The 14,390-nt window shown below is 39.3% G+C and overlaps 1 protein-coding gene across 1 annotated transcript in view; it reads left to right on the forward strand.

The window, feature by feature from the left end:
* Positions 1-14,390, forward strand: part of AVIL (advillin) — a 62,653-nt gene that overhangs the window by 16,491 nt on the left and 31,772 nt on the right. Inside the window, exons 2-5 of the mRNA XM_075199328.1 lie at positions 286-385; positions 5,876-5,950; positions 6,316-6,512; positions 9,810-9,918. Of these exons, the coding sequence (XP_075055429.1) occupies positions 320-385; positions 5,876-5,950; positions 6,316-6,512; positions 9,810-9,918 (447 nt within the window). The 5' untranslated portion in view covers positions 286-319. The remainder of the gene's footprint in view (positions 1-285; positions 386-5,875; positions 5,951-6,315; positions 6,513-9,809; positions 9,919-14,390) is intronic.

The raw sequence follows: 14,390 nt of genomic DNA on the forward strand, positions 1-14,390 counted from the left end.
GTTACCAGCACCTCCAACTCAATAAATACTTAAATATTTCGACCCCATTAAACAACCAATCTATAGGAATGACAGTATTTTGTTAATTATGCAGACTTTATGGAGACTCACTATGAATGATTGGCGAGTCTACTCAATTTATGGTATAAGTCATTAAATATAATATTGAATGCAATATCAGGAAAATCAGCACATTTATTATGTTGATGACTGTCAGGTTATAATAACTTAATCATGTATTTTTTCCTAATAAAATAAAGTTGTAATATGTTTTCTCTATTTTAGGTCTCAGTAGTGCATAGAAAAGCTGTTGGGAACCATGGCACTCAGCGCTGCATTTAAAGCGGTCACCAATACCCCAGGGCTCCTTATTTGGAGAATTGAGGTAGGTGTGCAAATTTACACTAGGAAAGGATAGGCAACATGTATGTTTTATGTAAGACTGATACATCTGTGTCACAGACAATTCTCCAATAGTACAAAATTTGTCAAACTAAGTTTTAATTTGTATAATAGGAAAACTGTATAATACATGTATTAATTAAAAGAACATATTGGGTCCTAGATTATGTTATTTTCGGTAAAAGTTACATAAAGTAAATTAGCTTTGCTAAAACCATATCTGCTATTTTTGTTAAGAAGAGCACCACCAGGAAAGGTGTCTTGCCTGCTTTTATTTATGCCACAATAGTCGGCTGATTCTCAAGCAGACATGTACAGAGGATGACATAGAAAAACAAGAAAAAACCTGCCAATGTAGGGCACTGTGTACCTTATCCATAATGTAGGATTATGAAGAGTGAGAGGCCATTGAGTAGTACGACATCGTCAGGGCACTATTTAAATTTTAGTAAAGGGGCTGACAGTGCATTGTTCCACCCCTGCATACAGCTAATTACTGATTCATCTGTACCAACCACTAACTCATATCATGCCTCCAAAGTGTCCCAATTTCGGCAGAACAATCCTAGTACATTTGCATCCAACTGCCCTTAGGTATGTCCCTGCTAACCAGGGCCTGATTAAGGGTTCTGGCCGCCCTAGGCTAATACGGCCGCAGCGCCCCCCCCCCCCCCCCTCCCCCTCCGAATATATAGGTGTATAGGAACACTCCTGAATATGAATGTTCAGGTGTATTCTCTAGCATTCAAATTTAGACAGATTGTGCCATTGTCTCTTACCTGTCCTTGCTCTTCTCTCTTGCAACTTTGTTATCCTCTCGTTGGCTTCTGAAAAGTTGGCGTCCTGTTTTGAAAATGCAAAAATGTATTATAATGCAAACCCTGAATGATTAGGCCCTTTAGTTAAAACAAAACACTCCATTATGGCCAGCTAAAAGTACCCCATTGGACAGGCATATATAAGCAATATCTGAATATTTGTTGTCAATCAAATACAAACCTCTACCAGCCCCATCTCACTAATATTTAGTATTCTAGTGATTGCTGAGACCACCCATGTGACCACCACACAATCATGAGATTCTGCCCCCCAAAGCTGCTCTATTTTTTAAAAAGCCCCTGCAGCCATTTTCCTTAACCACAACCCCCCCGCACAGCCATTTTCCTTAACCCCTGCTGCAGCCATTTTCTTTACCTCCCACCCTGCATCCACCCCCCTTGCAGCTATTTTCCTTACCTCCACTCTGCTGCTAGCTATCCCCCCCCCCCCGTCACATCAAAACTCCCCCAGTCACATATATCAGCCCCCCTCCTCTGCCCTCCTTCATACATATCAACCTCTCCTCCTCCCTATAGATTTTCATGGCAGCCCCCCCCCCCTCCCACCCTATAGATTTGTATGACAGTCCCCCTCTCCCTCCCTATACATATGCAGGGTAGTCCCCCCCCTCCCTATAGATATGCAGGGTAGTTCCCCCCCTCCCTATAGATATGCAGGGTAGTTCCCCCCCCTTCCTATAGATATGCAGGGCAGTTCCCCCCCCCTCCCTATAGATATGCAGGGCAGTTCCCCCTCCCTATAGATATGCAGGGCAGTTATCCTCCTCCCTATAGATATGCAGGGCAGTTTCCCCCCCCCTCCCTATAGATATGCAGGGCAGTTCCCCCCCTCCCTATAGATATGCAGGGCAGTTCCCCCCCCTCCCTATAGATATGCAGGGCAGTTCCCCCCCCTCCCTATAGATATGCAGGGCAGTTCCCCCCTTCACTTACCTGTAGTTGTGCCAGCGTTGCTCCTCTCCTCAGATCAGCAGATAGGAAGTGAAGACGTCCTGCTTCCTGTCTGCTGCACAGCAACAGGCAGCCTGGCGATTGGCTGTGTGTTGCTAACCACTGACCATCAATGCTTTTGATCGTCGAGCCCTCCACCCCCCCCCCGCGGCGATCCCTTCCCCGCGCGGCGATCCCCAGCGGCGATACCCCCCCTCCCCCACCCCGGAAAAAAAATGAATGGAAAAAAAAATAATTTTTTTTTAAAAAAAATAAAAATACCCACAGTGCAGCGCCCCCCCGGGACCCAGCGCCCCAGGCTGCAGCCTGGTCAGCCTAGTGGTTGATCAGGCCCTGTTGCTAACCATAGTGTGCATGGCAATTCAAGGATGTTTTAAGGGGGTCAGGCGTTGATTAAGGAGATCCCAGCATTCCTGCAGTGCTAGGCACACCGCCAGTGGAATTGATATGCAATATGACCACACCCTTGGTGTACAGATGTTCCAATCCCAAAAAGACCAATACAGTACTGGAAGGCATGCTCTTATACCCAAGAGGAGAGATATCACAAAAGCCAATTATGATGTAAGTTAGTTAAGTCAGTGACATTATTTCAACCTGTTGTAGCTTTGCACAGTAAAGTGTACCTTAATAATAATTTGTATCCGGAAGTCTGGCAATGTGTGTGAGTTTTTGGAAGCAAGAAAAATAGCATCTTTAAAAATATATAGCATTTGTTGTTGGCCAATTGAAAAGGTGGGACATGGGCATTAGGCCTTCTGTATATGTGCTCATTGGGATAAGAATACTTGAATAACAGTATGTAATGACCTTTTATTTGTGTATTTATCCTATATATTTTTCTACTAGACATTTTTACAGTAAAAGGTCCCATAAACACTTGTGTGCTAAACGCTTTATTTATACAGCAAAGAAACAGTCGCTCATAAATAAAGCACTGTGCCTGTCCTACAGTGGTTACACAGTCCTACGCCTCAACTCTCAACCCACCACCAATATATTTTATATGAGTTCAATTATTATTTGCATTTTGCAAATTATCAATTTTTTTTTATTGATTGGCAAGTACCCAGCCAGCACTTCTGGGAAAACACACATGTTTTTCTGTGGCTGTAGATGCTAATTTTGCATAGCATACAGTTTTATTAATATGTTTCTCAGTCAGAAAATGCTTTGGAAAGTCTAGGGTAAGGTTAGACTCTGGCTCTCGAGTCACCGTGGAACTACAAGTCCCAGCATGCTCTTTCAGCCTCTTGTATTTCAACAGCAGCTGAAAAGCCTCATAGTACAGTGCATTTCTTATATATGGTATTGTATGGACTTCCCTACAGCATAAGTATGAACTCTTTGGAATTCAAATCCTTCTGTTTCAAATTTAAACTGGAACATAAAGGGAATCAATTGATGATGGACATCAACTGAAAAAAGTAGTGTATGGGGCACTCCTGTCCCTAAGAGTTTGATAAAATCAACTTTATTAATGATTATTAAAAAACATTTTTAATATCGGATATGAGACTAGGCGAATTATTAAAATAAAGAGGTGATGAAAATAAAGACAAGTGATAAAGATGATTAAAAATATCCTTCCGGGAAGCCGGTGGTCACAAAATTGTGACACTTATAATTGACTGGGGAAAATACCCATAAGTGTAAATCTTGTATCAATTAAGTTCAAAATAGCACAGTTTATTCAGATTAAATTTCATATATTCATTGATACATTGTGTTTCACATATAGTCAGCAAATGTGTCCACTCTGATTAGAACACAGTGATTCTAATACACATGCGCTTCTAAGGGTTTATAGTTGTTAAAGCCGCTAGGATATTGAAGTCTAACACAGATATTGAGGAAAACTTAGGTCTGGATGTATATAATTTCAAAAGTCAGGGTTAATAACCTGACTTATGTGGGTTCTTGAAGGTTAAGCGTTTATACATATAGTCCCAACAATTGAGATTGGTAGCTCAAATTGATATATAATACCCTCTCATATGATATGTGAACGAGAGGGATTGTTATTATCATGACCACAGAGGATTTTCCTCTACAACATATCTGCTGTATTATGAAATAAATAGGCTCTGCCTATACTCATACTGATAGCGGAACTAGCGGTATTGAAGGACGATAAGGACTAATCTTTCTGGTCACCCTTCTATAATAGGGTAGTTGTACTAATATAGACCTTAAACATAGCGCATTAAGCAGTCTAAATGAACTGCAAGATTGAACAGAGTGTGGCACGATCGCGGCTGGCTCCGCTAACCGGCTTCACACTTCCGGGTGTGTGACGTCACGCGTCACACATGACCCGACGTACGTTTCGCCCTATCGGCTTAGTCATGGGATTTAAATTAAATTTAAACTGTTCATCATTTGGTTCGGATATGTATACTCCTTTGTTTGGTTTATAAATGTATATTAACACTCTATCTGTATATTATTATGTGTTTTAGTTATTTGTGGTGTTGGTAACTGTAGGTTTTAAGATAATTTTGTACCTGAAAGTCTCCTAAGTGCAAATTTTTATGAGAAATTTCAATTGAACGCTAAACAAAAGATAAATGTTGCCTTATATAAAACTGCTACAAATAGACTTCACAAATATAAATGTTAAAGTTCCTAGACTCCTAGGTTCCCAAAGTATGCGCCGCAGTTCCCAGGGGTGCCGCGACACTGTCACAGGGGTGCGTTGGTCAGGTGGAGAGAAAAAAATCAAAACAAAAAACGTACCGATCCGGCGGCGCCTGGGACCCAGCATCCTCCTCCCTCCTCTCTTCTCACTGAATGTCGGGCGTGACGTCATCACACCCGAGGATGCTGGGTCCCAGGCACCACCGAAGCAGTGTGATGAAGGTGCATCAGTGTTATGAAGGGAGCAATGTACAGAAGGGGCAGTAGTGTGATGGTAGGACAGATATATCTGCTATTTGTTGCTCTTATTGTTTTGATCTTATGGCTATATAGTGTTATACCCCTTTGTAAACAGCTAGATATGTAAAAAAAAATGTGCGGTAGGGAGAAGATGTAAAAGATAAAATGCAATGTAAAGTGAGGTTTATTTTTGGTTGCATTATTTATTTTAATTATTTAAGATTTATCATTTATAATAATAAAGTATCGCTGGGTTAAGCAACACTAAAATAGCCTGTTTTTTATATTGATAAATATATATTGTACCGAAAACCACCCTTTAAGGGTGGGCTGCTACTTATGGGCCAGTGATGTGTGCTTGCCCCCCGGGCTAAAGTCTGCCAGCCAGTCCCTGTGTATCAATTCTCCTTGCAGTTTGTATCTGCTTTCCTTGTAGCGGCTCTCAGAGTTCTTCATTTCGTTGTCCTTTTCTTTTCTTTTTTTTCTCCTTCTGGAGAGTAGGTCATTGTGGTGCAAGGTGATAAAAGACAATGCAGAGGGTGTATAAAGGCCAGAAGGTCTGGAGAGTATGCGAGATCCATAATCAATAATTTAGGGAGTATTTACTTAGAATGCCTAAGACTAGGACACCCACTATGTAAATATTTATTCTGACTAGTTCTGATTACTGGAAATAGTAATTTTTCCCACTCTTTAAACCAATGCCTGTGAATATGCTCATTTCTGCCACACACACCGACTATTCTCTATGCTTTTTCATATTTTCAATTCTATTCATTCTGAGCCTTTATTCCATCTTTTAGAACATGGACATGGTGCTGGTGCCACAGAAAGCTCATGGAAACTTTTTTGAAGGGGATTGCTACATCCTGCTCTCTGTAAGTGTCTCAGTAATGTGGATGGTATGTCTATAAAACTTGGCCCAAGCTTATACTTATCTTATATCAGAAATATATATAACAGGGTGCTGAACAGCAATGGAAGGTAAAAGCAATATAATCTATATAAACACAGCAAATGAATAGTATTTCAGTAGGCGACTCTCAAGGTAAGCAAACAGAAATGCTGCCAGCGAAGCTCTTACCCAGGGCATTGCATCCCGTAAATGGCAATGAGGAAACTTAATACTGCATTCTGTTTATATTCTGATATACCTTCCACTTATGAAACATTAATAATGAATAATGAGTCCTGCACTGCAAACCATGGAAACGTTTATTGATTTTTTTTCTTAAACACTCAGACAAGAAAAACTGGCAATTCCTTGTTTTATGATTTACACTACTGGATTGGAAATGACTCTTCCCAGGATGAGCAGGGCTCAGCGGCAATATATACCATAAAGCTGGATGACTTTCTAGGCGGTAGCCCAATACAGCATCGGGAGGTACAAGGATGCGAGTCAGAAACCTTCAAGGGGTACTTCAAGCAGGGAGTCATGTGAGTACTGTCAGGGTGTGGAAAGGCCTGTGTAAGCCGACAGATCCTCTCAAAAATCATAATCAGTGATTTAGTCACACTAAATATATACCTACTAGAGCCATGTAACTAAGTCCTTCATGTGCATTGTCTATATCTTCTGCAGATGAAAAACAATCTCACTACAAGTGTCCTGATTGGTAGATGAGTGCTGACAACAAACACCCCTCTGCCAACCACACAACTCAATCATTAATGTCTTTACAGTTGCTTTTTTAATATAGAAATACAATATAGAAATTGATATATTCTTACTAAATTGATATGGTTCTTTATTTTAATATTTATCAAATAACAGTGGCTAAGTGGTTAGCACTTCTGCCTTACAGCACTGGGGTCATGAGTTCAATTCCCGACCATGGCCTTATCTGTGAGGAGTTTGTATGTTCTCCCTGTGTTTGCGTGGATTTCCTCTGAGTGCTCCGGTTTCCTCCTACACTCCAAAAACATACTGGTAATTGACTGGTTAATTGACTGCTATCAAAATTGACCCTAGTCTGTGTGTCTGTCTGTGTGTGTGTGTGTGTGTGTGTGTGTGTATGTTAGGGAATTTAGACAGTAAGCCCCAATGGGGCAGGGACTGATGTGAGTGAGTTCTCTGTACAGCGCTGCGGAATTAGTGGCGCTATTTAAATAAATGATGATGATGATGATGAAATAAGGGTCAAAAGGAGGCTGCTCAGTGACATTCAATAAATGATATGACACTGCTGCTGCATTTTATTCCTATGAAAGATTATTAAATATCTTAGTTTACCGCCGTGCCAAAAAGAGATATTAAATCATTTAAAGAAAAGCTCTTTATAGGTCCAGTGGCTTAATCACCAGAATATTTTTTTTTCAATTATGGGTCAATATGTGATTGGTATACAATGCCACACTTCGGTAAATCGGAGCCTATTACATCATTGTATAAAACAATATATTTTACTCACAACATAACTTTACAATTATGTAAACAGTAACAAATAAATAAGGTATTATGCACAATAATTACAGCACACATATAATACAGTACGGATGAAACAATACCAGACAGCTTACAGTTCACCACTGATTTGTATATGTGTACTATGAGGGTATGAGTACCTTTACTCTCTAAGGGGGATATTCAATTCACTACGATGTCTGGGTACAGACATTGTCCTCTATTATGATAAGGAATCATTGTTCTGCACACCTCTATGGGTGCAAGGAAAAATGAGCGGAGAAATATCCCCATGAAGCGCCTTCACAGACTGTTCCATTTTGAACTGAATCTTCATAGCTTGTCTCACGGACTATCACTTTGAATCGAATCTCCCCCTATGTGTATCTCTTTGTATGTATACTTTCTTTAGTACTCTTAACTGATATTCTGCCTTTTCTGTTTCTCAAGTATCTTCAGCCTTTGTACCTTGTTTTTTACATGATTGCCATGTCTCCCATATTTGCCTGTGTGCCAACTTGTGTCCTCTTTCATAATGTGTCCCTTTGTCTTGTTATTTATCTGTGTCCCTTACTTGTATGTGTGCCCTCCTTTCTTTCCCTAAGGGGTAAATGTATCAAGCTGAGAGTTTTCCGGCGGGTTTGAAAAACCAATCAGATTCTAGCTATCATTTAATTAGTACATTCTACAAAATGACAGCTAGAATCTGATTGGTTGCTATAGGCAACATCTCCACTTTTCAAACTAGCTAGAAAACTCTCAGCTTGATATATTTACCCCCAAGTCTCTTAGTGTACTTAATTGTTTCATGTCCCTTGCTTTCCGTGTTTCTCCATTCATTTGATATTCCTTGGTGTCCCTTGATATCCTGGCCCTTTGTGTCTTATGCCACATTCCGGGCCTGATTCATCAAGGCACGCATACTGAGCGCAACATGCATATGTTTTAAAACGCACGTAAATTGGCTCTGCACACTCATGAATTCATCAAGAACTGAATCTCAAGATATGTGCACTGATGAGTTCAGGTGTAGGTCTGCTGTACTCTACTACACAAGACACACAGGACACGTCCAAAGCCTGTGTGGATTATAAATTTGCAAAATAATGCACAGAAAAAAAATAATAATAATAATTAACCAATTAGTGATAAAGGTATTAATGGTAAAATGATAAAACAGTAAAAAAAAAAAAAATATTTAATCCCCCTCCCCCCCCCCCCCCCAATAGAATACATTTATTAGGATGTTCTTAATATCTACTGAACATAAACATTTTTACAGTTGCTCATGTTTGCAAACACATGACAGTCTCATATACATGATATAACATCACTAGTACTCAGGACTTAGACTAACCCTGTAGCTGGAGCAAAGAGATATTTCAGAAAAACAAGTAACTTTGCGCTACCCAGACCTTGATTCGGACGTGGCTGCGTGTGCTTGAGTTTGGCATGCCCCTACTGTAAACTGACTATAGCAAAACGTCCCTTCCCAGTCATGTTCACTCCCCGAAATTGTAGGCTGTACTAAGTCTTTTGCGCTCGAAGACAAAGCAGACCGGGCTGCGTTTATTGTCGCATGGTTCAGTTCTGGACATGCGCAGAGTGATTTTGCATACGATACACTCAAAATGGACAGATGCGTGTCTTGATGAATCAGGCCCTCCCCTGTTTTATTGTATCCCCTACGTGTGTCCCCTGCCTGGTTCTGTGTCTCTCATGTGACTCTAACGGTGAAGGGGGTGAGGTAGTAGATGGGGAGAGGTGAGGTACTTGCTGTTTTGATCAACATTCAAGATGGAGACCACTGGCTTTTACTCTGTTGCCACAGTGAGGCCATGCAAGTTTGTGAGCGCAATGGCAAGTCCCGCCCAGTTATTATTATTATTATTATTATCATTTATTTTTAAAGTGCCAGCATTTTATGCAGCGCTGTATATTCTGGGGATCATGATACAAATTAATAACATACAAGCATATGAAAATATGAATAATATAATAATATTATTTGTATTTATCTATTTATATTGATTACTAACTAATATATTAATTAGTAAACATATTAGAATTTTTGTGTATTGCATCATTTTGTAGTATATTATTGAAAATACATGTTTTACATATATAATTATGAATGAATAGCTAAACACTGTGAGTCGGATTCACAGACATAATGTACCCAAACTACAAAAAAACAGTTATGAACCCACTGATATAGATGGACGTATCTGTGTTTGTTGTAAATTGTTTCATACAGTGGATTGAAATATATTCAGTAAATGACCAGTCTTTCCCCAGTGTTCTGTATAGCTTTTATTATTCTTTTCTAGTTACAAGAAAGGGGGAGTGGCATCTGGGATGAAACACGTGGACACCAACACATATGATGTGAAGAGACTGCTGCATGTTAAAGGAAAAAGGAATGTCACAGCTTCCGAGGTAATTCCCATAAACCAGAAGTGTCTCCAATAACACTATACATCAGCCGCACAACCACAGCACATCCGTTCTATTAAATGCTAGAAAAATAAATGAATCTGAGATCATCTAGCCCAGAGGTAATGTAAGTGACATGTCTGGGGCCCCCGGGAAGGGCTCTGGCCAGGTATGCTACTTTTGCCTCCCCCTGATGTTTTGCAGCTGCCTCAACCCAACCCAGCGACTAATGCTGCTCCCTAAGTTAATACAGACCAATATGATGCCAGTAACATGACTATTCCTTGGGCCTAAGTTTCCTTGCAAATCGTAAACATAATGTTCTTATAAAACATATTACACAATAATGTGCTCTATATTTCTGTGCAAAATAACTTTATAAGACACAAATGGCATGAATATCTGTCAAATATTCTGTTAAATATATCCATATTGGTGGTAGGTCTATACCCCGACTACAAACACACTGACAACATACACTCTGACATAAAGACAACGATTGTAAAGTCCTCGACAGCTTTGTAATTCTGACACCTTGAAAAACAGTCAAAGAAAATATTTAACTGCACCAAGTGTACCACTCATAACCTCCTCCACTTATATAGTTCCCCCTAACTCCAACTTGGTGGAGATATTTATTGAGGAGGGGTGCACCCGGTCATATAATTGGGTAACCTTATTCAACAAAAAGAGAAGAAAATGACCTTAAGGGGCACTCATGAATGGAAATAAACAACATATATAATTGCATTATATTGATATGTTGGTGATGTTAAAATCACTCTTTATTGTGTATAAATTTAGAACGTACTTCTAATAGCGAAATATTTAAAATTTGTAATTGGAAACATACATTGATAGATACATAAATCAGTTAAAATAGACAATATTTTATTGTCTAGCCGCGAAGCTACTCTGATATTTATGTTTGATAATTAATAAATATTTTCATACAACCGCATTCACGGTATGACAATCAACTCCAATTGGATACTGACACTAAATATGTATCTCCTATATATAATCTGGAGATTAGCACCCCTAATAGTGGGCTATTAATAGGTTAAATCTGACGGGGATTAATTTCCCTCTCATAAATCCTAAAGCCCTTTTAATGAAATGGTATTGCTACAAATAGAAAGTGTGCCTCCATTATCAGATGTAATGCTATTATGGACTCCTATGGTCTGGAATCTAGCCTATCTCTGATACCACTCCTGAACAGGTCTATGGAGATGGTAACGTGAATCTCAAATCTCTACAGTACTGCAGTCTAGCTGTCTGCTGCAGTACTAGGAACTACTGAGATAGTGGGCACCACTAGCTGGTACCTAAAGCTGTAATTAAACTTGCTAACTATATTGTTTGAGGTGATAATAAATATAATAACAATTGGAGTTGCAGAGTAGCGAGCGCGGCGTCCGCTACTCTGCAACTCCAATTGTTATTATATTTATTATCACCTCAAACAATATAGTTAGCAAGTTTAATTACAGCTTTAGGTACCAGCTAGTGGTGCCCACTATCTCAGTAGTTCCTAGTACTGCAGCAGACAGCTAGACTGCAGTACTGTAGAGATTTGAGATTCACGTTACCATCTCCATAGACCTGTTCAGGAGTGGTATCAGAGATAGGCTAGATTCCAGACCATAGGAGTCCATAATAGCATTACATCTGATAATGGAGGCACACTTTCTATTTGTAGCAATACCGTTTCATTAAAAGGGCTTTAGGATTTATGAGAGGGAAATTAATCCCCATCAGATTTAACCTATTAATAGCCCACTATTAGGGGTGCTAATCTCCAGATTATATATAGGAGATACATATTTAGTGTCAGTATCCAATTGGAGTTGATTGTCATACCGTGAATGCGGTTGTATGAAAATATTTATTAATTATCAAACATAAATATCAGAGTAGCTTCGCGGCTAGACAATAAAATATTGTCTATTTTAACTGATTTATGTATCTATCAATGTATGTTTCCAATTACAAATTTTAAATATTTCGCTATTAGAAGTACGTTCTAAATTTATACACAATAAAGAGTGATTTTAACATCACCAACATATCAATATAATGCAATTATATATGTTGTTTATTTCCATTCATGAGTGCCCCTTAAGGTCATTTTCTTCTCTTTTTGTTGAATAAGGTTACCTTGAAAAACAGACCTTCAAGAACTCCGACCAATGAACATCCCGTCAGTGAAAAATGACGTCACTTTAAAGTGTGGCACTGTCACTCGTAATATGAAGGTAGTAATTTAAATAGGCGCCGCTTACAATGTTTTTTTTTTTTTTTACAAACCTTTGTGCATTGTGTAAGCGGTGACTAATTAAATTACTACCTGCATATCACGAGTGACAGTGCCACACTTTAAAGTGACATTGTTTTTCACTGACGGGATGTTCATTGGTCGGGGTTCTTGAAGGTCTGTTTTTCAAGGTGTCAGAATTACAAAGCTGTCAAGGACTTTACAATTGTTGTCTTTATGTTGGTGTGTATGTTGTAGGTGTTGTCATTGTCATAATAACGTACAACACCCATCCTTATATTTGGTGAGCACTGATGTGTACTGCAAACTAAGTAATTACTTTTAGAGTTTAGTGATATCACGCCCATAAAATAACACTTCTATTTGGAGAGTAGTGATGTCACTCCAGTGAAATATGCATTATATTTGATTATTAGTAATGTCAAAACTGACTGATTAGACATTTATTCTGCACATTAACTGCTTCAATATACAGCTGCTGACATGCTGCCCATATCTAGGTAATATTTATCCTCATCGACTGTTGACCATTTTGATGAATTTTACTTATTCAGAAGTTGGGAATCAGCACAATATGCATGGAAAATACCATCAGCTATCCTAACTGCCATTGCTTCTACCAAGCTATCTGATCCTCTGTCAGCAAAAAAAGTCCAGGTGCAACTGAGACAAGCCCAGAGCCCATTCGTGCAGTATCAGCAAGCAGAATGTTGTAGAAAGATTTCTTTCCTAGCCAACAGACAATAGTTACGTATAAGCAGTGTTATGTTTAAGCTATAGTATTCCTAGTATTAGCAGGCAGAGTGATGTAGAAAAATTTCTTTCCTAGTCAGTAGACAATTGTTTCTTATAAGCAGTTCTATGATCAAGCTGCAGTACTCACAGAACAATTCTAAGTAAGTTGGATGATAAAAGGCTTGGGGTAATAGTACTGTCTCCCAAGTTACAGTGTCAGAGCACACAGAAACCTGTAGCTGAAGAATCTCAGAGAGCAGCCTGTTCAAAAGGCAAGAGTTCCTTCTATCATTGAGAAAGAATGAATACAACAGGAGGGGGTTTTAAACTCCAAAGGTCCAATCATGTCAGGAGAGAAACACACCCTAAATTAATGAGACATGTGTGCAATGACTCATGCACACCACAGCTTAAGAGTTGATGAAAACATGCACAATAATTCGTGCTCGCCACAGTTAAAGAGGCAGCCCCAATATCGTAACACTAGAGCTCACAGTAATGCTATCAGTGTTGGTGATCTAGCTGATTGTGTGTTCAAAGTCTCCACCACCTCCACATTATCTGACCAGAAAGCCATTTGTCTGTTATTTAGCTCACTGCACCCTAGTTCTATCGCAACTAATACTGGAATACTAGCAGCACCATGTTGCAAGGTGAAGTCTGTTTGTACCCACTTTGCTGGCTTTTTATCCACAATTCATTTCTCTGCCAAAAATTCCCCAAACCCTGCACTCAAACTGCATGTGTGAATAGCTGTAATACTGTATGGCAGATAGTTCCTTGCTCCAGAATATGTACCTGTTATATTTATTTCCACAAGAAATATAGCTATACCTTCATGTCCTCTTTGGTTATTTTGTGAGCCTAATAAAATGTATGGTCTAACTACTACACTTATTGCAGCAAAGTGTCGCCTAACATAGGCATAATTTGCCCAGCGAATGCCAAAAGCCCTAATAGCATTTGTAATTGCTTTAGTGTACCCTTCTCAACTGCAAGCAGGGAGTGAATGAGAACATTTAAATCTCACAGGTTTTGTTCTGGTGAATGAAATACCTTCAGTACCATATCAACTTCTATACCTAAAAATGTATTGTTGGGCCTGCAAGTTTTTCAGGCACTAAGCGAATGTGTCACTACAAATTACAAAAAACCTCCCTCGACCCTGACTCTTTGTTTAACTACTGCTCCAAGTCTCCAATCTCTTCATCTCCAAGCTTCTTGAGTGGGTTGTCTACAATTGCTTCATCACCTTCCTCACTTTCCACTCCCTCCTAGGCCCACTTCAGTCTGGCTTTCGAAACTGCCCTTACCAAGGTCACTAATGACCTCTTTCACAATCCTGCACACACCTGAGCCTGCATGACATGGGGTTGACAAAGGCTTAATGAGAAACAATTAAGTGATCTATTTAAAAATAATTAAAAAGCTCTCTTTCTATCCCACACACTGACTTTGT

Source organism: Mixophyes fleayi, chromosome 2 (genome assembly GCF_038048845.1).
Source record: "Mixophyes fleayi isolate aMixFle1 chromosome 2, aMixFle1.hap1, whole genome shotgun sequence".
Taxonomy (NCBI): Eukaryota; Metazoa; Chordata; class Amphibia; order Anura; family Limnodynastidae; genus Mixophyes; species Mixophyes fleayi.